Below are 18,739 nucleotides of genomic sequence, written 5' to 3' on the forward strand. Positions count from 1 at the left end.
ATACCCTAGATTAAATTAATAGCCTGTTTTGTCAGGTTTACATTAACTATGTACTAAGTGTTTTGTTGAAAATGCAGAAAAGGATCAATATCCCTTTAATTTTTAAAAAGGTCAGTAATATGAAACTTTTTTGAAATTTAGGAGATGACTCCCTCCTTTCCCCTGGTCACTTAATCACTCTTTGTGACCTATTGTTGTTGATTTCTCAACTTGTTGTATGTTTGGCTCCTCATTTTGTAGCTCTTATAAATATATCTTAAAATAGTTAATCTCGACCAAATTTTGATTGTGGTTAAGTTATAATTAATTATGATGGGGTATAAAGGCTGATTGAACCGTTTGCCTCGTTTTGATTATCAAATATATTACAAAAATATATATACCAAACTCTTTAGAAGTTTCGGCTGTTCTACATTTATTTGAAATAACACTATTGTATTTGCTTTTATTTTGCAATTCTAATCTAGGGAATGAATAATTCTAGATAAAGTGAAGTTTACAAACTGGTTGATTAATTCTCTTCTTAATCATCTGTGTGTACTTAAATTTATCTTGACTTTTTACTTGATTGTGTATATAACATTTTACAGATACACAGTGACCAGCTTCCATTCAAATGCTCCGTGTGTAGTAGAAGATTCAGGCACAAGCGAAGCAGGGACAGACATGTAAAACTCCATACTGGAGAAAAAAAGTACAAATGTCCGCAGTGCCAAGCTGCTTTTGTCAGGTAATGCTTGATCAAAGGGAGGCAAGTTGCATATACTTTATCACTTCTTATTCCATCATAAGAGCTCATAAGAATTATCATAAGAATTAAGAAACCCATTATTAAAACATGATTTCTCATGTGAAAATTATCTGAAATTGTAGTCTTTGCTAAGAATGATAAAAAGACTACAAGTATTTTTTTTCCAGATTATTTAATTGTGATTTTATTCTTTGGTATTGGCCTCACAATTTTCAATTTTCACCTTAAATAATTGTTTTAGAAGTGACCACCTGAAAAGCCATATGAAGACCCATGATTCTTCAAGGGTTAGTTTCCAGTGTGAAATTTGCCAACAGACATTTACAAGCCTTGATGTTATGATGTCTCACATGACAACACATGAACATCAGGCTGACAGCAACAAAGGCATGAATCTAAATTGTATGTACTGTCCACTGTCATTCACCAACCTCTCCGACTTCAGATATCATTTAATGACCCATGAAAAGGTCAGCAGTCAGAATTTCCTCTGTTCCCTCTGTGGCAGTGTATTTCCTACTCAGGACGACCTTGATAATCATGTTGAAAAGGTCCACTTGGATGAAACAAGGAACAAATGTCCTCTCTGTTCAGAGGTTTTTGGAAATCTATATGATTTGTATGTGCACATGAATTCTCATGAAAGCGACATAAAAGGCCAATCGGCTTGTCAATCTAAACCTCTAAATGGACCATCTCTTCAGGGAGAGCTGCTTGTGTGTCCATACTGTTTTTGCAGTGATTTTGATACCTTGGAAGTTTTAGAGATCCACATGCAGAGTGTTCATTCTGTAAAACCAGCAGAAGTTTACACATGTAACTACTGCAATGCACCATATAAGAATTTGTACAGTTTGCATGAACACATGAGGGCTGTTCACCAGAACCAGCCGTGTCTTGACATCAAATACCCTTGTTCACTGTGTTCCAGACAGTTTGGAAGTATTGAGACACTCATACAGCACAAGAGGGCACTGCATCCTAATGAACATCGGAAGTCAAAGGCTGAACTTCTAAAGCATGCTGTGCTGGATCATCCTAGGTATGATCAAGAAAAGCAGAAGAAATTACACACACAAACAAATCTGAAAATCCCCACCCCAAGGAAGTCCAATTTTACAAAGTCCGGTTTCAGGGGATCTGATCACACCAAAGCAGAGATGACATGTGAGCAGTGCAATTCCAGATTCAGTGATTTTCTTCAATTCCAAAACCACTTGAAGTTACATATTGAGGCAAAAGCTCCACTGAAGCTTCAGGAGGCATTGTCTTCTCCAGGAATTTCCTCGGGGTTGTCACCAGTGTCTGTGTCATCCTCCTTGTCACCAGGTGTTTCCGGCTTGCCGTGTAAGCATTGCAGTCTGCAGTTCCCAAATGAGGAGCAGCTTGAGAAGCACATTGTGTCCCATTACCTCAGTGTCTCCACGGAATATGGTTGTACAACTTGTGTGAAGCTGTTCTCTAAGCCAGATGAACTTCAGAAACATCTGATGGATATTCATGCCCATCATCTGTACAGGTAAAATACATCAATTCACAAGAATATTAAATTAAATGCATATGATGTGATGATTAATAGATACATAAGTAGTAGCATAGTTTTCGTACCATTACCTTTTCTCTATAGTCTTGATTTATTAATCAATTTTGATAACAGCATTCATTGAAGATGTCATGAACTTCATTCCCATTTCAGGTGTGCTTTGTGCAAGGAGATCTTTGATTCCAAGGTGAACATTCAGGTCCACTTTGCTATAAAGCACAGCAATGAGTGTAAGCTGTACAGGTGCTCCAAGTGTGACTCCGTGTTTCGCTCCGAGGTGGAGTGGACTGCACATGTACGAGTCAACCACCTACAGATCGCAAAACCATTCAGGTATGAATCATTGTTCTTTCAGAAATTGTCTTAAAAATTGATACCATATTTAATCCGACATTTTAATTAGCATTTTAGCGTTTCCAGAAGTGTGGAAATCTGATATTGAGATGATTCAGGATACATCACAATTATTTACATGTACAATAAAACATGCTAATAATTAAGTGCCAGGGATGGACAATTTTGCTTGGTTATAAACTTATATCATTATATCTGTTAGGTTCAAAATATCTTTAAAACCCACTTCACTTTAAGTGTCAATTCATTATAAGCATGTTTGCTATATACATGTTTTACTGTGTTGTATACTGTAGATTCCTAATTTAACACGAGGAATGAATATTTGCGTAAAATCACAAGAAGCACCCTTAGCAGATTTTAAAATCTCGCCATTATTTTTTGGGAGCTGAGAACAATATGAAATAAGGAAAAAAGTTCTGCTTTCGTGACTTTATGTTTCGCGATTTGATACAAAACAGTGGGATGGTGGAATTAAGTACTCGCATAATATAAGGAATTTACAGTATTGATAGTATGTTGAAAAGTGTTTATCTTTTGGATAGGTGTTTATTCTGTAAGGACAGTTTCTCCTCTGAGATGGAACTCCAGTGTCACCTGACAACACACAGTCGACCCTTCAAGTGTTCCATGTGTTCCGAGTCGTTCCATGTAGAGTACCTGTTGGACAAGCACGTACAGAGTGTCCATTCATCAGAGGATGGAACAGACAGACAGACACCTTCCCAACGTGTGTCAGACCGGGGCACGCCCAAATCACAGCACCCACAAAACGTGAAAGTGAAGGTAAAATCAGCTCGGATCAACCATCACATCCAAGATACATTGGCCTAGGCTTTTTCTCACTTTAAATCTATTAGTGTTGCTGTAATTTGATTTAAAAATATTCAATGATCAGGTGTCAACTTTACAACATGTTTAACTTTATTTTTGATGTTTTAGGTTGAAAAAGATCTGATGGAATTGAGTTTTGGTGGAAACAAGGACTCCCATTTAAATGAGGTCAACTTCTTCTCCCCCCGCAGCAGTCCGGGGATCTGGAAGTCCTCTGATTTGACCTTCACCTGTAACATTTGTGACATGAAGTTCTCCCATCATCCAGCTCTGCTGAGTCACAAAGCCCATGATCATGGTCTGTCAGCCATCTTGAAAGCAGTCAGTGGGGAGCAGCTTACAGGTATGACTACTGTCAAAGGTGCAGAAATTGTACTGTAGACTCTTTTTTAAAGACTGAATGGTAAATCCCTTTTTATCAGGAAGAACATAATTTTAGTGTAAATTCATGATAAAATTTGAGAAATAGAGGTTAAATTATTTGAAGGAACAATGGTCCGGCTTTATTTTAAACTTATTTTGACATATCCATGGTATTAGAAAAAAACTTATGTTTAAAGATACTTTCAAATCATCAAGTTTCATTGGGACCAATTTTTATGGATTGTCAAATTTCAAAAAGTTACGTAATATTGCGTCATACATGTCAACATGTATGATCAATGGATTAATGCTTTTTGTCACTACTGTGATTTCATTAATATTCAAGGGTATCAATTTTCGTGGATAAAGTGATAATCACAGTTTCAAGGATACGTAAATTCAAGGCCAATGACCCTATCAATAGAACATGTTAATAGAAATTGCACTTCAGTGAATATTGAATTTCCTGGATCAACTTAACAACGAAATCCGCGAAAATTGGTATTCAATGAATATTTATGAAACCACAGTATTTGTTCAGGTTTAAAATTTGTTGTTAATTGTATCACATGGAGATTTCCAAAAAAATTTGGGGAATTATTAATTTTCATGATAAATGAATTAATACAAATGTACTTTGTTTTACAATTTATCGAGGATGTAAATTCCATGGGTGAGGGAGACCCCAAAAAATTAGCAAAAATTGAGCCATCACAAATTCTTATGATTCCAAAGCATTGAAGTTTAAATTTTTTTTCATAAATAAATTGGATTGTTATAATGCTTAAATTATGAATAAATGAAGCAGTACATTTAATGAAAATACTGCCTGCTATAATTCTTTTTTAACTTTATGTATTACCTCTTTTTTATCAGATATAAAACCACAAACCCTGCTCGATAATCAACACAGAGAGAATAGAGAGAAAGACCCAAGTCCTGACCCCCCTATAAGTAAAGACAAGGTATCTGTGTCATCAGTTGAGACCCCACCCCCTAAGTCTCTGTCTTTGTTTATGTCACCAGACAGGGTCAATGTATCATGCCTGTACTGCAGTCAGACCTTCAAGAACCGTACTGAAATGGATAAACACATGAAGATACACCTCAACAATGGGGATGAGAAATGCAACATCTGTGACAGAGTATTCCCTACTCCCAGCATTCTGGCTGAGCATAAGTTGACCCACTGCAAGATCAGGGAGGGCAATGTTTGTGTCCTGTGTAAGGTGGCACTCAAATCAGAGGAACAGTTTTATATCCATACCCAGGAGCATGGATTCCAGAGTAACTACATTCAGTGTCTGATTTGCCGCCAAACACTGGTGTCGATGGTTGAGCTTCAGATGCATGGAAGACATCATTTCCAGGCCAACAGTAGCTCATTCACCTGTTGTGTCTGTCTGGAAGCATTCAAAACTAAAGAAAACTTGGTCTCCAAAATCAATGCAAGTGGTCGTAACTATTTTGTCTGCAAGGTATGTTACCATGGGAGCAAGTCACTGTACCACTGCGAGACTTGTGGGGATAGTTTTCTGAACCCTCTGCAGCTAGAGGCTCATGTTGTCACTCATCATGGTAGAAAACAAGACCACACTTGTCATAAATGTCAGGCCACCTTCCAGTCGAGTCTTCTCCTAAAGGCTCACAATTTGACTCATCATTCCTTTGATTCTTCTAGTGATGTCACATGTAATCAGTGCCCAGCCTCATTTTCATCACATTCTCAATTGGAAGCTCATCAGCAAGTACACAAAAAATCCTACACTTGTATCAAGTGTCAAGAATCTTTCGACTCTGAAGAGGATATTCAGCAACATGTGGCTTCCCATGTCATGAAAGAGGGCAATATTCATGAATGTAAGCTCTGCTCTCTTAGTTTCACTTCCCCAGCAAAGTTACAGTGTCACTTAATAGAACATAGCTACCAGAATTCCGAATTCAGATGCAGTATTTGTTGTCAGTTGTTCACAAATGCTGCAGATATTCAGCAGCATGCTGTGGAGCATGGCCTTGGTGCTCGGAGATTTGCCTGCGTAGATTGCAGCCAGAAATTTTTCTTTAGCGCAGAGTTAGAGAACCACCAGATTTGTCACCATGGACGCTCTGGGGACAATGGTAAATCCAGGAAACAACAACTTGTAAATGGTAAGGAGCATAAAGTGAAGCAGGAAAACTCACAGCAGGATAAATCACCTGAAAGTGTGTCCAACACTAAACAAAATGGGACATCAGTGGAACTGAAGTGCCCAACCTGTGAGCAGGTGCTCCTCAAAATATCCGATTTAGTTTCTCACATTCAGGAGCATTGTGAAGCATTAGGCAATGGGAAGCCAGAGTCCACCCTTCACAGAGGCCCAGTGTGTTGTCCTGACTGTAAAAGTCAGTTCTCTAACCTAATGGAGCTACGAGATCACCTGAAGACGGAGCACACAGGTAAATATGATGAGAAATAAGGGAGATGATAATTCAGACTACAGAATACATTATAATCATGTACTTATCGATACAAGTCATTTCTTTGATTTTATTCCTTATACACAAGTACAGTCATTTGCTATTTTGTTCATTTTTATATATATTATATATTTTTGCATTTTGTTTGTAGAGACCAAATTGAGTTGCAGTATGTGCAAGAAGTCTTTCAGTCACCCAAAGACTTTAAAACTTCACATGCGTTTGCATAATTCTAGTAAGGGTTATGAGTGTTCCATATGCCACAAGCGTTTTACAAGTATGTTCTTGCTATTAACTTCAAAGAACTTGGTTTTAAAAGTTAGTTTTAGTGAATGTCACATGGATGTTTTTTGTTGCAGGGAAAGAAAACCGCAAGGCTCACATGAAAACTCACAAAGGATTCAAGACTACACTATATCAGGTATTAACAAACCTATTATATAGCTCTTTGGGATTTTTTGTATTTGATTACTTATATTACAAAAAATTATTCCTTATCCCTGAATGATAGAAAGTTTTTGGAGATTTGTACACATCATTTGCGTTGTACAAATAATGCTTTACTAATGTATGTGATAAGGTTACAAAAATTTCCGTGGTTCTATAAACATAAGTGTATTTTTTATTGTTTTTTTAAGTGTTTAACTGAGACGAATAAGAAAACGGTGGATGGCTTGAATGGCGGAAGTAAACTGGAGGAATCAGCTTCAGAGGCAGAGTTATCGTCCGTGAATGGTGCTGAATAGATTGATAACCCCGTGTTGTGACAGTCAGATTGTAGACAGTTTATAGTGCTCTATTTTGATATTGTTGTATTTTATTTTGAATAATTGTACATATATTATATATAACAAGATATGTTTACTTTCCCTTGTTGTTTTATATAATAAAATCAATTAAATTTATTTTAAAGTGTTGAAAAAAATCATACAAATCTTAATAATTTCTTTTCAGAAAATGTTTTTTTTTTTAAGAAAAAAACCCCAACGCACGTGGGGTTTGTTTAATTAATATTTACTTTTAACATTGTTAGTAAGCAAACACATTCTGTAAATTTAATTTCAAAATCACAAGAGACACTAAAATCAGTTATGGAAACCGTCTTTTATATCGCATCGTGGAAAATCACGGTTTTGAGTCCACAAGTTTCCTCAAACCCGGTGATGATAAAATTGATGTGATTCCCACGACGATGTTATATCGCTGTCACCGACGATGTAATATCGCTCAGCGTTATTTTTAAATTAGAAATAAAAGATAAAGATTGTATCTTAAAAAACAAACTTTCATTTACAGCCCAATCTATTGTACAAAATTTTTGAGTGTACAGCAGTTTTGTGTTTATTTAACCACGGAGACACTTTCATTCATACTTATTTCCTTTCTATGGAGATTATGACATGATATGAACACGCGAATTAATTACTGAGAATCAGTAAACATCAGAACTGTATATTAATTAATACAGAGTGACAACATACAAAAAGAAGATCAAAAAGAAAAACATTAATAAAAGAATATAGAAAAGTATGTAGAAAATGATTCAACTCAAATACGGGGTAGGGGTGGGAGGCAAATCTCATATAGATAATAACCTTCTTTCCCTGTATGATGGAAATTAGTTCTCTTGTAGTGGGCTGCGCATGCATATACGAGGTAAAAATTGTTCATGTAAAAGAATTGTCCAACTGATTGGATGTAGATGTATGGCAGCCGAGTAGCCAGCTCAGTTCTGCAGATATGCGCGAAGGTCTATTTAAGTGTTAGTGATTACATATTCCACCACATATTTCTAAGTCGGAGGATAGAGAAGCACACACAAAACTATGGACAAAAACATCAACAGAAATCCGTTGCATAATAAACACATATATGTGGCTGTTCACCGGCGATACAATGCATTTTGTTCAGAGTTTTGTTTATAGTATGAATTTTTTTATAAAAAGTATTGAATATGATCTACTGGGAACGCACAATCAAGATTCAGTCAAATTAGTACCAATACAACATTCAAGTTGATTACAGGAAGAAGGCCCTTCACTCTTCATCTTTCCTTTCCAAACATAAGTTTCAGCAGCTGGAGTAAACGTTAAAAAGGAAAGAAGGATAAGCTTGGAGGTAAATAAAGTACAGTGATATAAAAATACACGCTATAATTAGAAAATGAGCTGCATAAAAAATTGGTTTTCCCATGTAGAGAGAGGCTTAAATATATGTAGGCAGTGCCTGTTGTCTAAGCCCACTTAATATAAAATTAAATGAAATATTGTTTAAATAAAAATATAGGTTCTCTCATGGTGTCATAACATACATGTAATACCATTTCTCAAGCCAAATAAATGATTTATTATAAATAACATGAGAGTTACATTGAACAACCACTTAAATATTATCGAGTGAAAAATAACATAAGGGAATGTACTATTATAAGCATAATGCATTCTATAAAAATGTGTGTATTTATATAAATATTGTATGTTTTTACATCATGACGTTTGTTCGAATCTAATTAAAACTAGGCATTATTGACATGGTTACATTTCAAAGGGTGCCAATATATTTTGTTATACTTTCATGTTAAATACTGAAATCTGATTGGTTAAGACGCAGTTAATAATATTTATTGTTATACTTTCATGTTAAATACTGAAATCTGATTGGTTAAGACGCAGTTAATAATATTTACTATTACCCTCAGCGTTAGCAACGCACTTGGCAACGGGTAACATTAAAAAATGTTACATGCGCGAAAATTATGCGCGTACGGTTCGCTGTAGAATTCACGTTATTCCTATATAAAAGCAGTAAAATTTTCTTAAAAATTTTAAAAAAGACATTCAGTATAACAAAATAAATAGTGCCTGTTTGGGAGGATAACAGTTGAAATTGACACCCCTCGAAAACCATTGTCAACCTCCGCTTCGCGTCGGTTGACAATGGTTTTCTCGGGGTGTCAATTTCAACTGTTACCCTCCCAAACAGGCACTATTTATATATGCATATCCTCCATCCAACAAGAACTGCAAGGGTGTAGTTAGGACAGGTAGGGCAAGGGGAAAACAAGATCAGGAAAATGGTTAAATACGAAAGTCTGCCACAACCTTGACATTAAACAAAGATTCTTAAATCAAGGTCACCAAACTTCTCACCTACAAGCAATTTCTCAGTAAGATCGGAGAATGATTGGGTGAAGGAGAGAAAGATGTTTAACAGATCTGTCGTTACCTCATATTTGATCATGAAATAGAAGCATGGTTACTGCACGCTCTTTCCACACAATCACAGTCATCGAACTCCATGAAGTGTATAAAACTTTTGCTGCATTAATATGAAAACGAAGGTCTGTTGTGTAAATTGTTGAGCTACGTAAACCTACATGAGCGTATTTGCTTATTTTATGTGTAAAATTGTCATCTCTTGAAACTGAATCAAGTTGGCTTAACCCCTCTTATATATAATTAATTGAGCTAGAACAAGGTTAAAACAATTATTTATCGATCATATTTCAAAATCTTATGTATTTCGACCAAATAATTTTTTTTCAAAGGGTGTTTACATCTACCATATGAACGCAGTTTTATACATATTAAAAAAAACCTAACCAATTTTAAAGTACGTTGACTCATTATTAATATGCAAATGTAACAACGGTTACTTCGCCTTGTCTGGTGGTCTGACTGTAGTATATACACAGAAATTTCTCAAGAAATTAGACTTGCATATAACATGCACATAACATATACCATCACTGATTTGTGATCCTTGCATCAAATTGGGGTAAAGATATGACTTCTGGTAAACGTTGATTTTACAACCTTTTTATTGCAACAGTATGCTGTATACTATGTCCTCTTGTATCAAAATATTTGGTTTGAGTGCATGAGCTGAACTTGAATTTAGTATTGATCTTAGTATTGTCTTTATATAATTTGTTGTTATTTAGGAGCAAGATTTATCAAAAGTTTCAATATTTATCTTATCAGTAAAAATGTTTAATGTTACAGCATTATATCATTAATTTTGCAACTTAAACAATTTACAATTACACTTCCTGAATTCTATAACAAGAAAATAAGAAGAAGATGAAAAAAAATAAATGTATAATAAATCAGTATTAATAAGTGGGTTTTATATCGTTTTGTATCGAGCAAACACAGCTGCAGAAGAATATGTGTTAAAATGCAAGGTCTCCCTTAAAAAAAACCAACAATGTTATTCAATATATATTGAATGGGATTAGGCAGCAGGCACTTTCTTTATATGACAGTCAATAGAAGCATGGTTTTTCTGTAATAATTTATCCTTCAATCATTTCTCCTTTATTTGAAAAAATAGGTTCAATGTTGTACCCCTTTTTAAAAAATACTAGTCTTCCTTATGATAATAAATAATTCCTTACACTTGAGTTATGTTTCTTTATATTTGAGTGATAATGAAAAACACATTTCTAATAACGTTTCCTTAATATTGTAATTTATTTTAAAAAAATGTATGACAAATCCCATTGTGCATCACTGATTTACGTCTAGCAAAACCAACTGTTTAAACAGTTGTCTTTCTTGGACAGTCAGAACCTATGACGTTAAAGGAAACTCGAGCAGGAAAATGTAACTCACTTTTTCAAACTTCGTGTATACAACGATAGATTTCTAACACAACCAATGGATTGAACTTTGAATTCAATATTATCAATATCATCATAATTTCAATTTCCTCGGACAACACAAGCAAGATTAGGAACCTTCTTTAGACCTAGAAGTGTATCTTTCGACATAAATCTGAATTTTGTGTAAATAAATTATATGCATTTAACATTAATATTGCTCAAATTCAAGTCTCTGTTGTCAAGATATAAAATAAAGATATTAAATTTCTTGAAAATTAAGTTGCATTGTAACTTTAAATTATGTAACACGAAGAAACCAACCAAGGGTGAGTTACTTACTTGTGTCAGACAAGCAACACTGCATAATTTAGGCATGCATTTATTATTGTTTTATTTGACTAAATGTGTCATCTCTTTAAATTACAATAGTAGTTTTTCTTTGTTATAATTATAATACTATACTGTATACGATTTTCTATGACATTTCATTTCTGTATATTTACATTTTCCAGTGTCTTTCCCTGTGATAACACTACATATCGATTTTGTAAATCGATGATCAAATCTATCATAAAGCGCTTCGGGCTTTATTGGATTTGATCACGCCCCGACCGAAATTATCATCTCATAATACTCAAAGAATAATTCCTTATTCCTTATATAATACATGTATTTCATTCGTATTGTATAATTGTTATCTGTATTTTAATTCATAATTTCAATTTGTAATGTATATTTTTAATTTGTATTATTTTAATTGGTATAGTATACATATTAATTTGTATATATATTTTTCATATATTATATATTGTATATTATATTTGTAATTTTCATTTTTGTTGTCTAATATTTGATTTGTCATGTATAATTTTTTATTTTCAAATTGGAAGGCATGCCATTCTAAAGGAATCAGCACAATAACAACACACAGATTAATTTATTCATTGAATTTCAGGTAGAAAATGTAATCTTTAAGACATTTTTTTTTATTAAACTGCCAGTGATCATATTACAAACTTAAAGACAGAAAAAGGCAACTTTTAAAGCCATTTTGAACCCGATAAGAACAGAAATATCGACAAGTTATAACATTAACAGAAGACCGCCAATGGGAGATAGCTATCCGGAAGTTCTGAAAATATGGTCTGCATGATGAAAAAAGCTACTCAATAGAGAGCGTCAACTTTTAAAATCGAGTATTTCCGAAAGCAATGCGTGACTTAGTTTGTGTCATCGATTAATCGGAATCACTCGAGATGTATCTACTTCGCCAGCTTCTTCTATGAATAAGGATCTGTGCCTTGTTATTTGAACCAAACAAATAAAAGAGCATTCTGTTTGCTATAGATGAAAAAAAATAATCAAAATGTAGTCAAAATAAGACTGCTTTGAAACTACATGTAACTTATAATTGAGATAACAAATCTTCTTCAAAGGATACGAATATAAATGAACATTTAGTAACAAAAGAATGTAATTTTTACGTCACGATTTATCACAAAAGAAGATACATTCTGATGGAATATAGTGTTCTCATGCTTCTGATTCCAATTTCATATACATGTACATATTATTCTGTACAATTCTACTTTTTGCCATTTACTATGATTTGTTTTTAATTTGAGCTCATTTCTGCATTACAGATAAATACAATAGATACATTTATATATAGCAATAATAAAACTATATGGAGGGAATTATTTGGGTATTTTCTGCTGATTTTTGCAATTAATAAGGAGAAAAAGACTGTGCTTTTGTTCATAATGGACTCCGTCCACCATCAAGAATGCTCCTTTGATCAAGATGAACCCCAGAACACACAGTGGGATAATGAGCAAAGAAGGATGAAAATATCGGATGAAATGAATATCCAATTGGTCTTATTGATGCCTTTACATGCGGGGAGAGCGATATTGAGGAGGGCTCCTTGATAATCATGGCGACATCTAATGAATGAGTTGACGATAAGAAGAAAAACGCAGGAATCTGTCGATATGTTAATCCACAAACACCACAATCAAAAAGTAGAAAAGAAAAGAAATCTAATCTATGAAAAACAAGAGACCCATGGGCCACATCGCTCACCTGAACAACAACCGCAATGAGATCAGCTCTATGGAGTCATTACAAAATATCTGGACGTAGTCAAATATATCCTGTATAAGAAAAGTTTCAAATTTTTCTAAATAAGATCTTGATGAGGGTTGGGCCCCTTCATTGGAGCTCCACCCTATCCCGCGACGATCATGATTTGATCAAACTTAATTTCACACTACCTGAAGATGCCTTCATAAGTTTCAACTTTTCTGGTCACTTGGTTCTTGAGAAGATTATCTTTAAAGATTTTTCTCTAAGTTTTCCTTTGTATTTTTTTTTACCCTGTTGTGGTTCCACCCTTACACCAGGGATCATGATTTGAACAAAATTGACTCTACCATATCTAAAGATGCTTCCACACAAGTTACAGCTTTTCTGGCCGCTTGGTTTTTGAGAAGATTTCAAAAGTTTTTTCTCTCTATTTATTCATATGTAAAATGTTGACACCCCCATTGTGACTCGCACCTACCCAAGATAATGATTTGAAGAAACCTAAACCTGAACTACCCGAGAATGCTTCCACACATGTCATAGCTTTTCTGGCCAATTGTTTTTTTTAGGGAGACTTAAAGAATTTTCTGTTAATATTCCTAGGTAAAAATTTAACCTCCAGTTGTGACCCCACCCTACCCCCTGGGATCATGGTGTGAGCAAACTTGAATGTACCCTACATCAACACAAGATTCAGCTATTTTGGCCAATTTGGAGTTTTTTTAGAAGATTTTCGAGAAAAAACCCAATAATGTTTCAATAATCCTTAAAATTAAATTAGATATTAAGCTCCCGAGGTAAATAAATGTATTAAAGTTGTACAAATGTAGGCAGTGTATTTCAATTTGGACAAAGAGAGAGAGAGAGAGAGAGAGAGAGAGAAAGAGAAAGAGAGAGAGAGTTTTATTATGGATAAGCTGTCAATCGAGATTGTACTTTACGTCCATGTTTTGTCTGTTCCTCTACAAGATAAACTACCCCTAATTGTCATAATAGCTTAAGCGAGATACATGCTACAGGAATATTTGCGTATAGCTTGAATGATGCTACGACCAGTTACTTCAAAGTGCAATGTGGTTAAGATAAAAACACATTACGCAAATCAAACGCAACAATAGTATAATGACAGACAGGGATATGAAATCTAAGAACAAAATTTAAATCCATACCAAACTACAACATGGTAAACTAGGGTATGAACACTTTGTAAATGTTAACATATTGTCGTGTTGTTTTAAGATTTTTTAACAATTCTAGGTTCATGTATTCCTAAAGGCATTTGATTTACGCTTTTTGACATCAGATGGTTCAATCCTTGAACACCGGATCCTGTAACATGCACGATCATGGTGCGAACTATTGGTACCATGTTAATTAGGCCCATGTCCCCGGGTCCTCTCATAGATATATTGTCCGTGAAATGGTATTTCCCTGACAAGATTGCAGTCCCTTGGAAATCAGATTTCGCTGCTACAGGGGTTTTTGCAGCTCATTACTGTGAACAGAACAGTGGACATAACAGTATGTTTGCAATCTTACGATCACACACATAGAACTAGCAGAACAATCCGTCAGTGTCACGGCTCATTAGATGCCTAATTAACCAGCCAAGTTTGTAAATTACTAGTTCCAAGGGATACTGACAGATATTTAAAAAAAACAACAGTCGAACATTTTGAAAGGTCTTAATTATTGTTTGCTATCAGCCATTTGTAAATGTTCGCTCAAATTTTATAGGGAAATGATAATATAAATGTACATTTCAAATGTACAAAGAGATAAATTACGTAATGGATAAATAACGAGATGGTGTTGAATAGTTTAGAGAAAACATTCCCTCCGAGGGCCGAAGGCCCGAGGAGGGGATGTTTTCTCTGAACTATTCAACACTATCGAGTTATTTATCTTACTTAAAAAATTTCCCCCATTTGAGCCTCTAAGAGGCATTGACCCATTCATATATCCAACTGTGATGTCACACAAAAGTAAAATTCCAGCAATACCATACACAATAGGCTAACCAAACACACCTTTTAATCATGGACGAGTGAACAGGTGCGCATGTTATAGAAAACCATACCGCTGTACTGAGCAGACATAGATTTAGAAGATGAATTTTTTCAACGCAAAGTACACATTTGAACAATGTATATAGAGATCCACAATTCCTGGAAAGACATGGATACCGTTTGAATTCATGATATTTTAAACTTGCAAGGAGAAAGGAAAAATCAGAATTTTGACGTCAATTAACAGACGGTGATTTATCTAAAAAAAATTGATATGAGTCTTATGAAGTCATAGTGCGACAATATTTCCTATATTGTTAAACTAATTAGAAGGAGTGATATGGTTCAAGGTTCAAAGAGGAAGTCTAAAAGTTTATGAAAGTGATTTATATGAGATCCCGAATCTATCAAAATTAAGAAAAGGAGATATTTCTGCAAAAAGTTTATTCGTGGCTTATCGGATATGCATTTATGGATGACAAAATTCTGTTTTATAAATTTGGATTTATATTGGAAATACACGTTTCAACATTTTTTTTGCAGTTTTCTTTGTTTAATGCCCTGTTGGATATTTGAATATCCAACTGATTGACGGTTGGATATTAAAAATATCCAACTCCTATCAGTTGGATATTTATATATCCAACACCTGCTGGTTGAATAGTGAAAATAAACGTTGACTAAATACAATGGGTGACGTCATAGAAGTTTTTTAAATGTATATGGTATCGCAGGTTGCATGAAAAACATGTTCCTTATTCCACCGTGAAATACAGGCGCTCGCATTCGAAAAATAGACGTCTAGCAAAACAGCGGATCAAGCGACTCATTCGCATATATCACACCGAAGGATTGCAATGTGATGTCAAACCTTTGTGCGAACCAAAGGTGAGCAGGATGGAACCCGACTTCGTCTGGACACACGAGAAACCGATCGTCTGCGACTCTACTTCCTCCGGACCCTTACGTCGTTCAGGCGTCATTGTGTACCCGGGATTTGTAAGCTGAACCCCGTGAAACCGATCCCGATGGCATTAAACAGATTTTTTGTCCTAGACGACGTAGTCTCTCAACATGTGTTTCAGATGAACATGATTCCGCCGTCTTCTTGTACCAGCATCGAAGTGATAATCTTTGGCAGCACACAAAAAACTTAAACAAATATCAGTGTATATATATATATATATATATATATATATATATATATATATATATATATATATATATATATATATATATATATATATATATATATAATTTTATTTAAAAAAACAACAACAGATTAAAAAAATATACCAGAGTGAAGAGAGCAGTGATTTATTGGTTTCAAAAGCATACATAACTCTGAAAAGGCTAATAGATGACAGTTCATCAATTATTTATTGGACCAAAAAGAAATTTTTCACACTAGAAGTTTTAAACTGGTCATTAATCGTAAAAAATTGGAGGGTAAGGACTCGTCTGATTATTTTTATACTAGTGATTCATATAATATTTCTAAAGAGATAAAATGATCACCATTCCTCAGTTGAGATAAAAGAAGTCTGTTTTAATTGATCATGCCATATGAATAATCAAAGCACCGATAAGCGCTATAAAGTTAATTTTTCCAGCATCTGAATGGACCTGAAGATGTAGCAATTCAAAATGCAACAATTCCTTTCAATCATGCAATAAAAAAGGAAGATATTTTGCAGAAGGAGATATCACCCACTATTCTTTCAAAAATAAGAGGATGTTTTGTACGCACTTATATACATATAGTACATCATTTTAGTGATATGAGAGATTGCAAAAACATCTTCATTGCTCAATAATATATATCCGGAATAAAGCCACTTGCAGCATCCATAAAAGATATCCTCAACGATCGGATCAAAGAGCCTTACAGCTTTAACCCGTAACCCAACTGGAACAATTTCAGTGAAATACTAATGAGAAAGTGTTCATACATTAAGTATATTATATTTCAAAATATCAATGTGAAACGAAATGAGCTTAGTCTTATCAATATCTTTCAAGAAAAAAGACAGCTTTCCATGGGTTAGATCTTTTGCATTTGCAAAGCAAAGAAACGGGGAGAGACAATGCTCGTATCTAAAACCATCCATGGACTTCATTTCTATCTATAATCCGTTTATTACAAACAGAATGAGATCCTTTGTTTGCACTGGAAAAGATTTTGTTGGAGTGAAGACTCCATTGAATTTTCTTTCCTCCGAACTGTCCATTATCAACTCACATCTAATGGAAGAGTATTAGTCCCGTCTTCTACATTATTGGTAGATGCTCAGATACCGCAAGAGGCGGTCACTGGCGATCAATGTTGGGTCAGGCTTCCAATTTATATCTTAGATCAGTATCTGACAGCAACAACAGTACGGTTCACTAAAGGACAACCTCGTACAATGAATATAAACCAGATTCACAGTGCGAACACGCTTTTAATTAAAAATAGAAAAAGAACACCTATTGGGATAAGACAAGACAAAAGAAGTAATTCATCAAAAGGGGAACATATGTTCAGGGACTACATACATAGATTTATGATAAGTGGCAGTGAGATTGGTCGTGGATCTTGTCATTTATAATTTTATCTCGCACAACTGTTAACGATTTTTCACTGCAATTATTTTCTTGCGTACGCTACAATTAATCGTAGTTATCAAAAGAGCCGGAAGGGCCTCTCTGTCTTGTGCACAATCGTATTCTGTACAAGGAGAGGTCGAATGCACGCGGTGGCTGAGCCGTAAATCGAAGTCAACAGGCACTCTATTTGAAGTCAACTGTGCGACAAACCCAGTCGACTGTCTCTTGTTTGTTTTGGGCAAACACAAACTTTCATCATTGCAACTTATTTCTGTGTTGATAAAATGGGGATAAACATAATGTTGAGACTTGAAGGGGTCAGAAGTGGATAAAATTCTTATTCAGTCACATTAATAAAAAAAATTAACATTGATAAATCTTGCAGAAATAAATCAAAACCAAAACTAATATTCTTTTCGGAAATGAAAGCCCAAGTTGCATGTAGATTTGATTTGCTTATCAGCCCTTGTTGTTGTTTTTGTTGTCGTCCCAGGTGTAAACTGTTCACATGCTTACCTTGTCTGAACCATGTGTATAATTTCAATCAAACTTGACATATAGGTATATATCATTTGTGATTTCACGGAACTACATGTAACTCAGATTCCATAAGCTTCCTTAACACCCCTGCGTATCATCCTTTAAAAATCGGGATGCAAGTTTGTTTGTAGAAAGACTTGTGTTCGTTAACAACATACGTACGTATTTATTGTTTTAAATCAATGTTATCCAGTTTGAAATTTATTTGATCCGCAACACTTCTATAGTCTGTCTCAAGATATCTATGCATTTGAAATGTTTTTAATTAAAATACACATACTTGTGAAAGAAGTACAATTGAAATCGATGAAATGGAAAATATCCAAGATAACTTCATTCACACATTATCATACCGGTATTTCACTTGGAAAAATTTACAGGAACGCAAACAGATATCTTATTACGGGGACTTCTAAATGGAAATGTTTACATCTTTTCTCCATTCGGAATCACTCGGAATACCTCGCACATATTATTAACGTTATCATCCGGGTGTTTTCATCTCTAATCTCCGTAGACATTTTATTTTTAGCCGTGAATTGAAAACCCGACAAGCTAGAACGGCCATTCCCAAAACGAAATTTTGAGATTTTTAAATACTATTG

At 34.6% G+C, this 18,739-nt stretch overlaps 1 protein-coding gene across 2 annotated transcripts in view; it reads left to right on the top strand.

The window, feature by feature from the left end:
- LOC128189704 (zinc finger protein 423-like) overlaps positions 1-7,208 on the top strand; it is a 20,577-nt gene extending 13,369 nt beyond the window's left edge. Inside the window, exons 5-13 of one of the 2 annotated variants that reach the window (XM_052861420.1) lie at positions 591-730; positions 993-2,270; positions 2,448-2,627; positions 3,194-3,434; positions 3,591-3,825; positions 4,722-6,281; positions 6,454-6,537; positions 6,662-6,723; positions 6,941-7,208. In XM_052861420.1, coding sequence (XP_052717380.1) covers positions 591-730; positions 993-2,270; positions 2,448-2,627; positions 3,194-3,434; positions 3,591-3,825; positions 4,722-6,281; positions 6,454-6,537; positions 6,662-6,723; positions 6,941-7,048 — 3,888 coding nt within the window. In that variant the 3' untranslated portion in view covers positions 7,049-7,208. Of the gene's footprint in view, positions 1-590; positions 731-992; positions 2,271-2,447; positions 2,628-3,193; positions 3,435-3,590; positions 3,826-4,721; positions 6,282-6,453; positions 6,580-6,661; positions 6,724-6,940 lie in introns of both variants that reach the window. The other variant, XM_052861419.1, reaches the window with a different exon arrangement.
- The last annotated feature ends 11,531 nt before the right edge of the window (positions 7,209-18,739 follow it).

The sequence above is a fragment of the Crassostrea angulata genome, chromosome 6 (assembly GCF_025612915.1).
Source record: "Crassostrea angulata isolate pt1a10 chromosome 6, ASM2561291v2, whole genome shotgun sequence".
Lineage (NCBI taxonomy): Eukaryota > Metazoa > Mollusca > Bivalvia > Ostreida > Ostreidae > Magallana > Magallana angulata.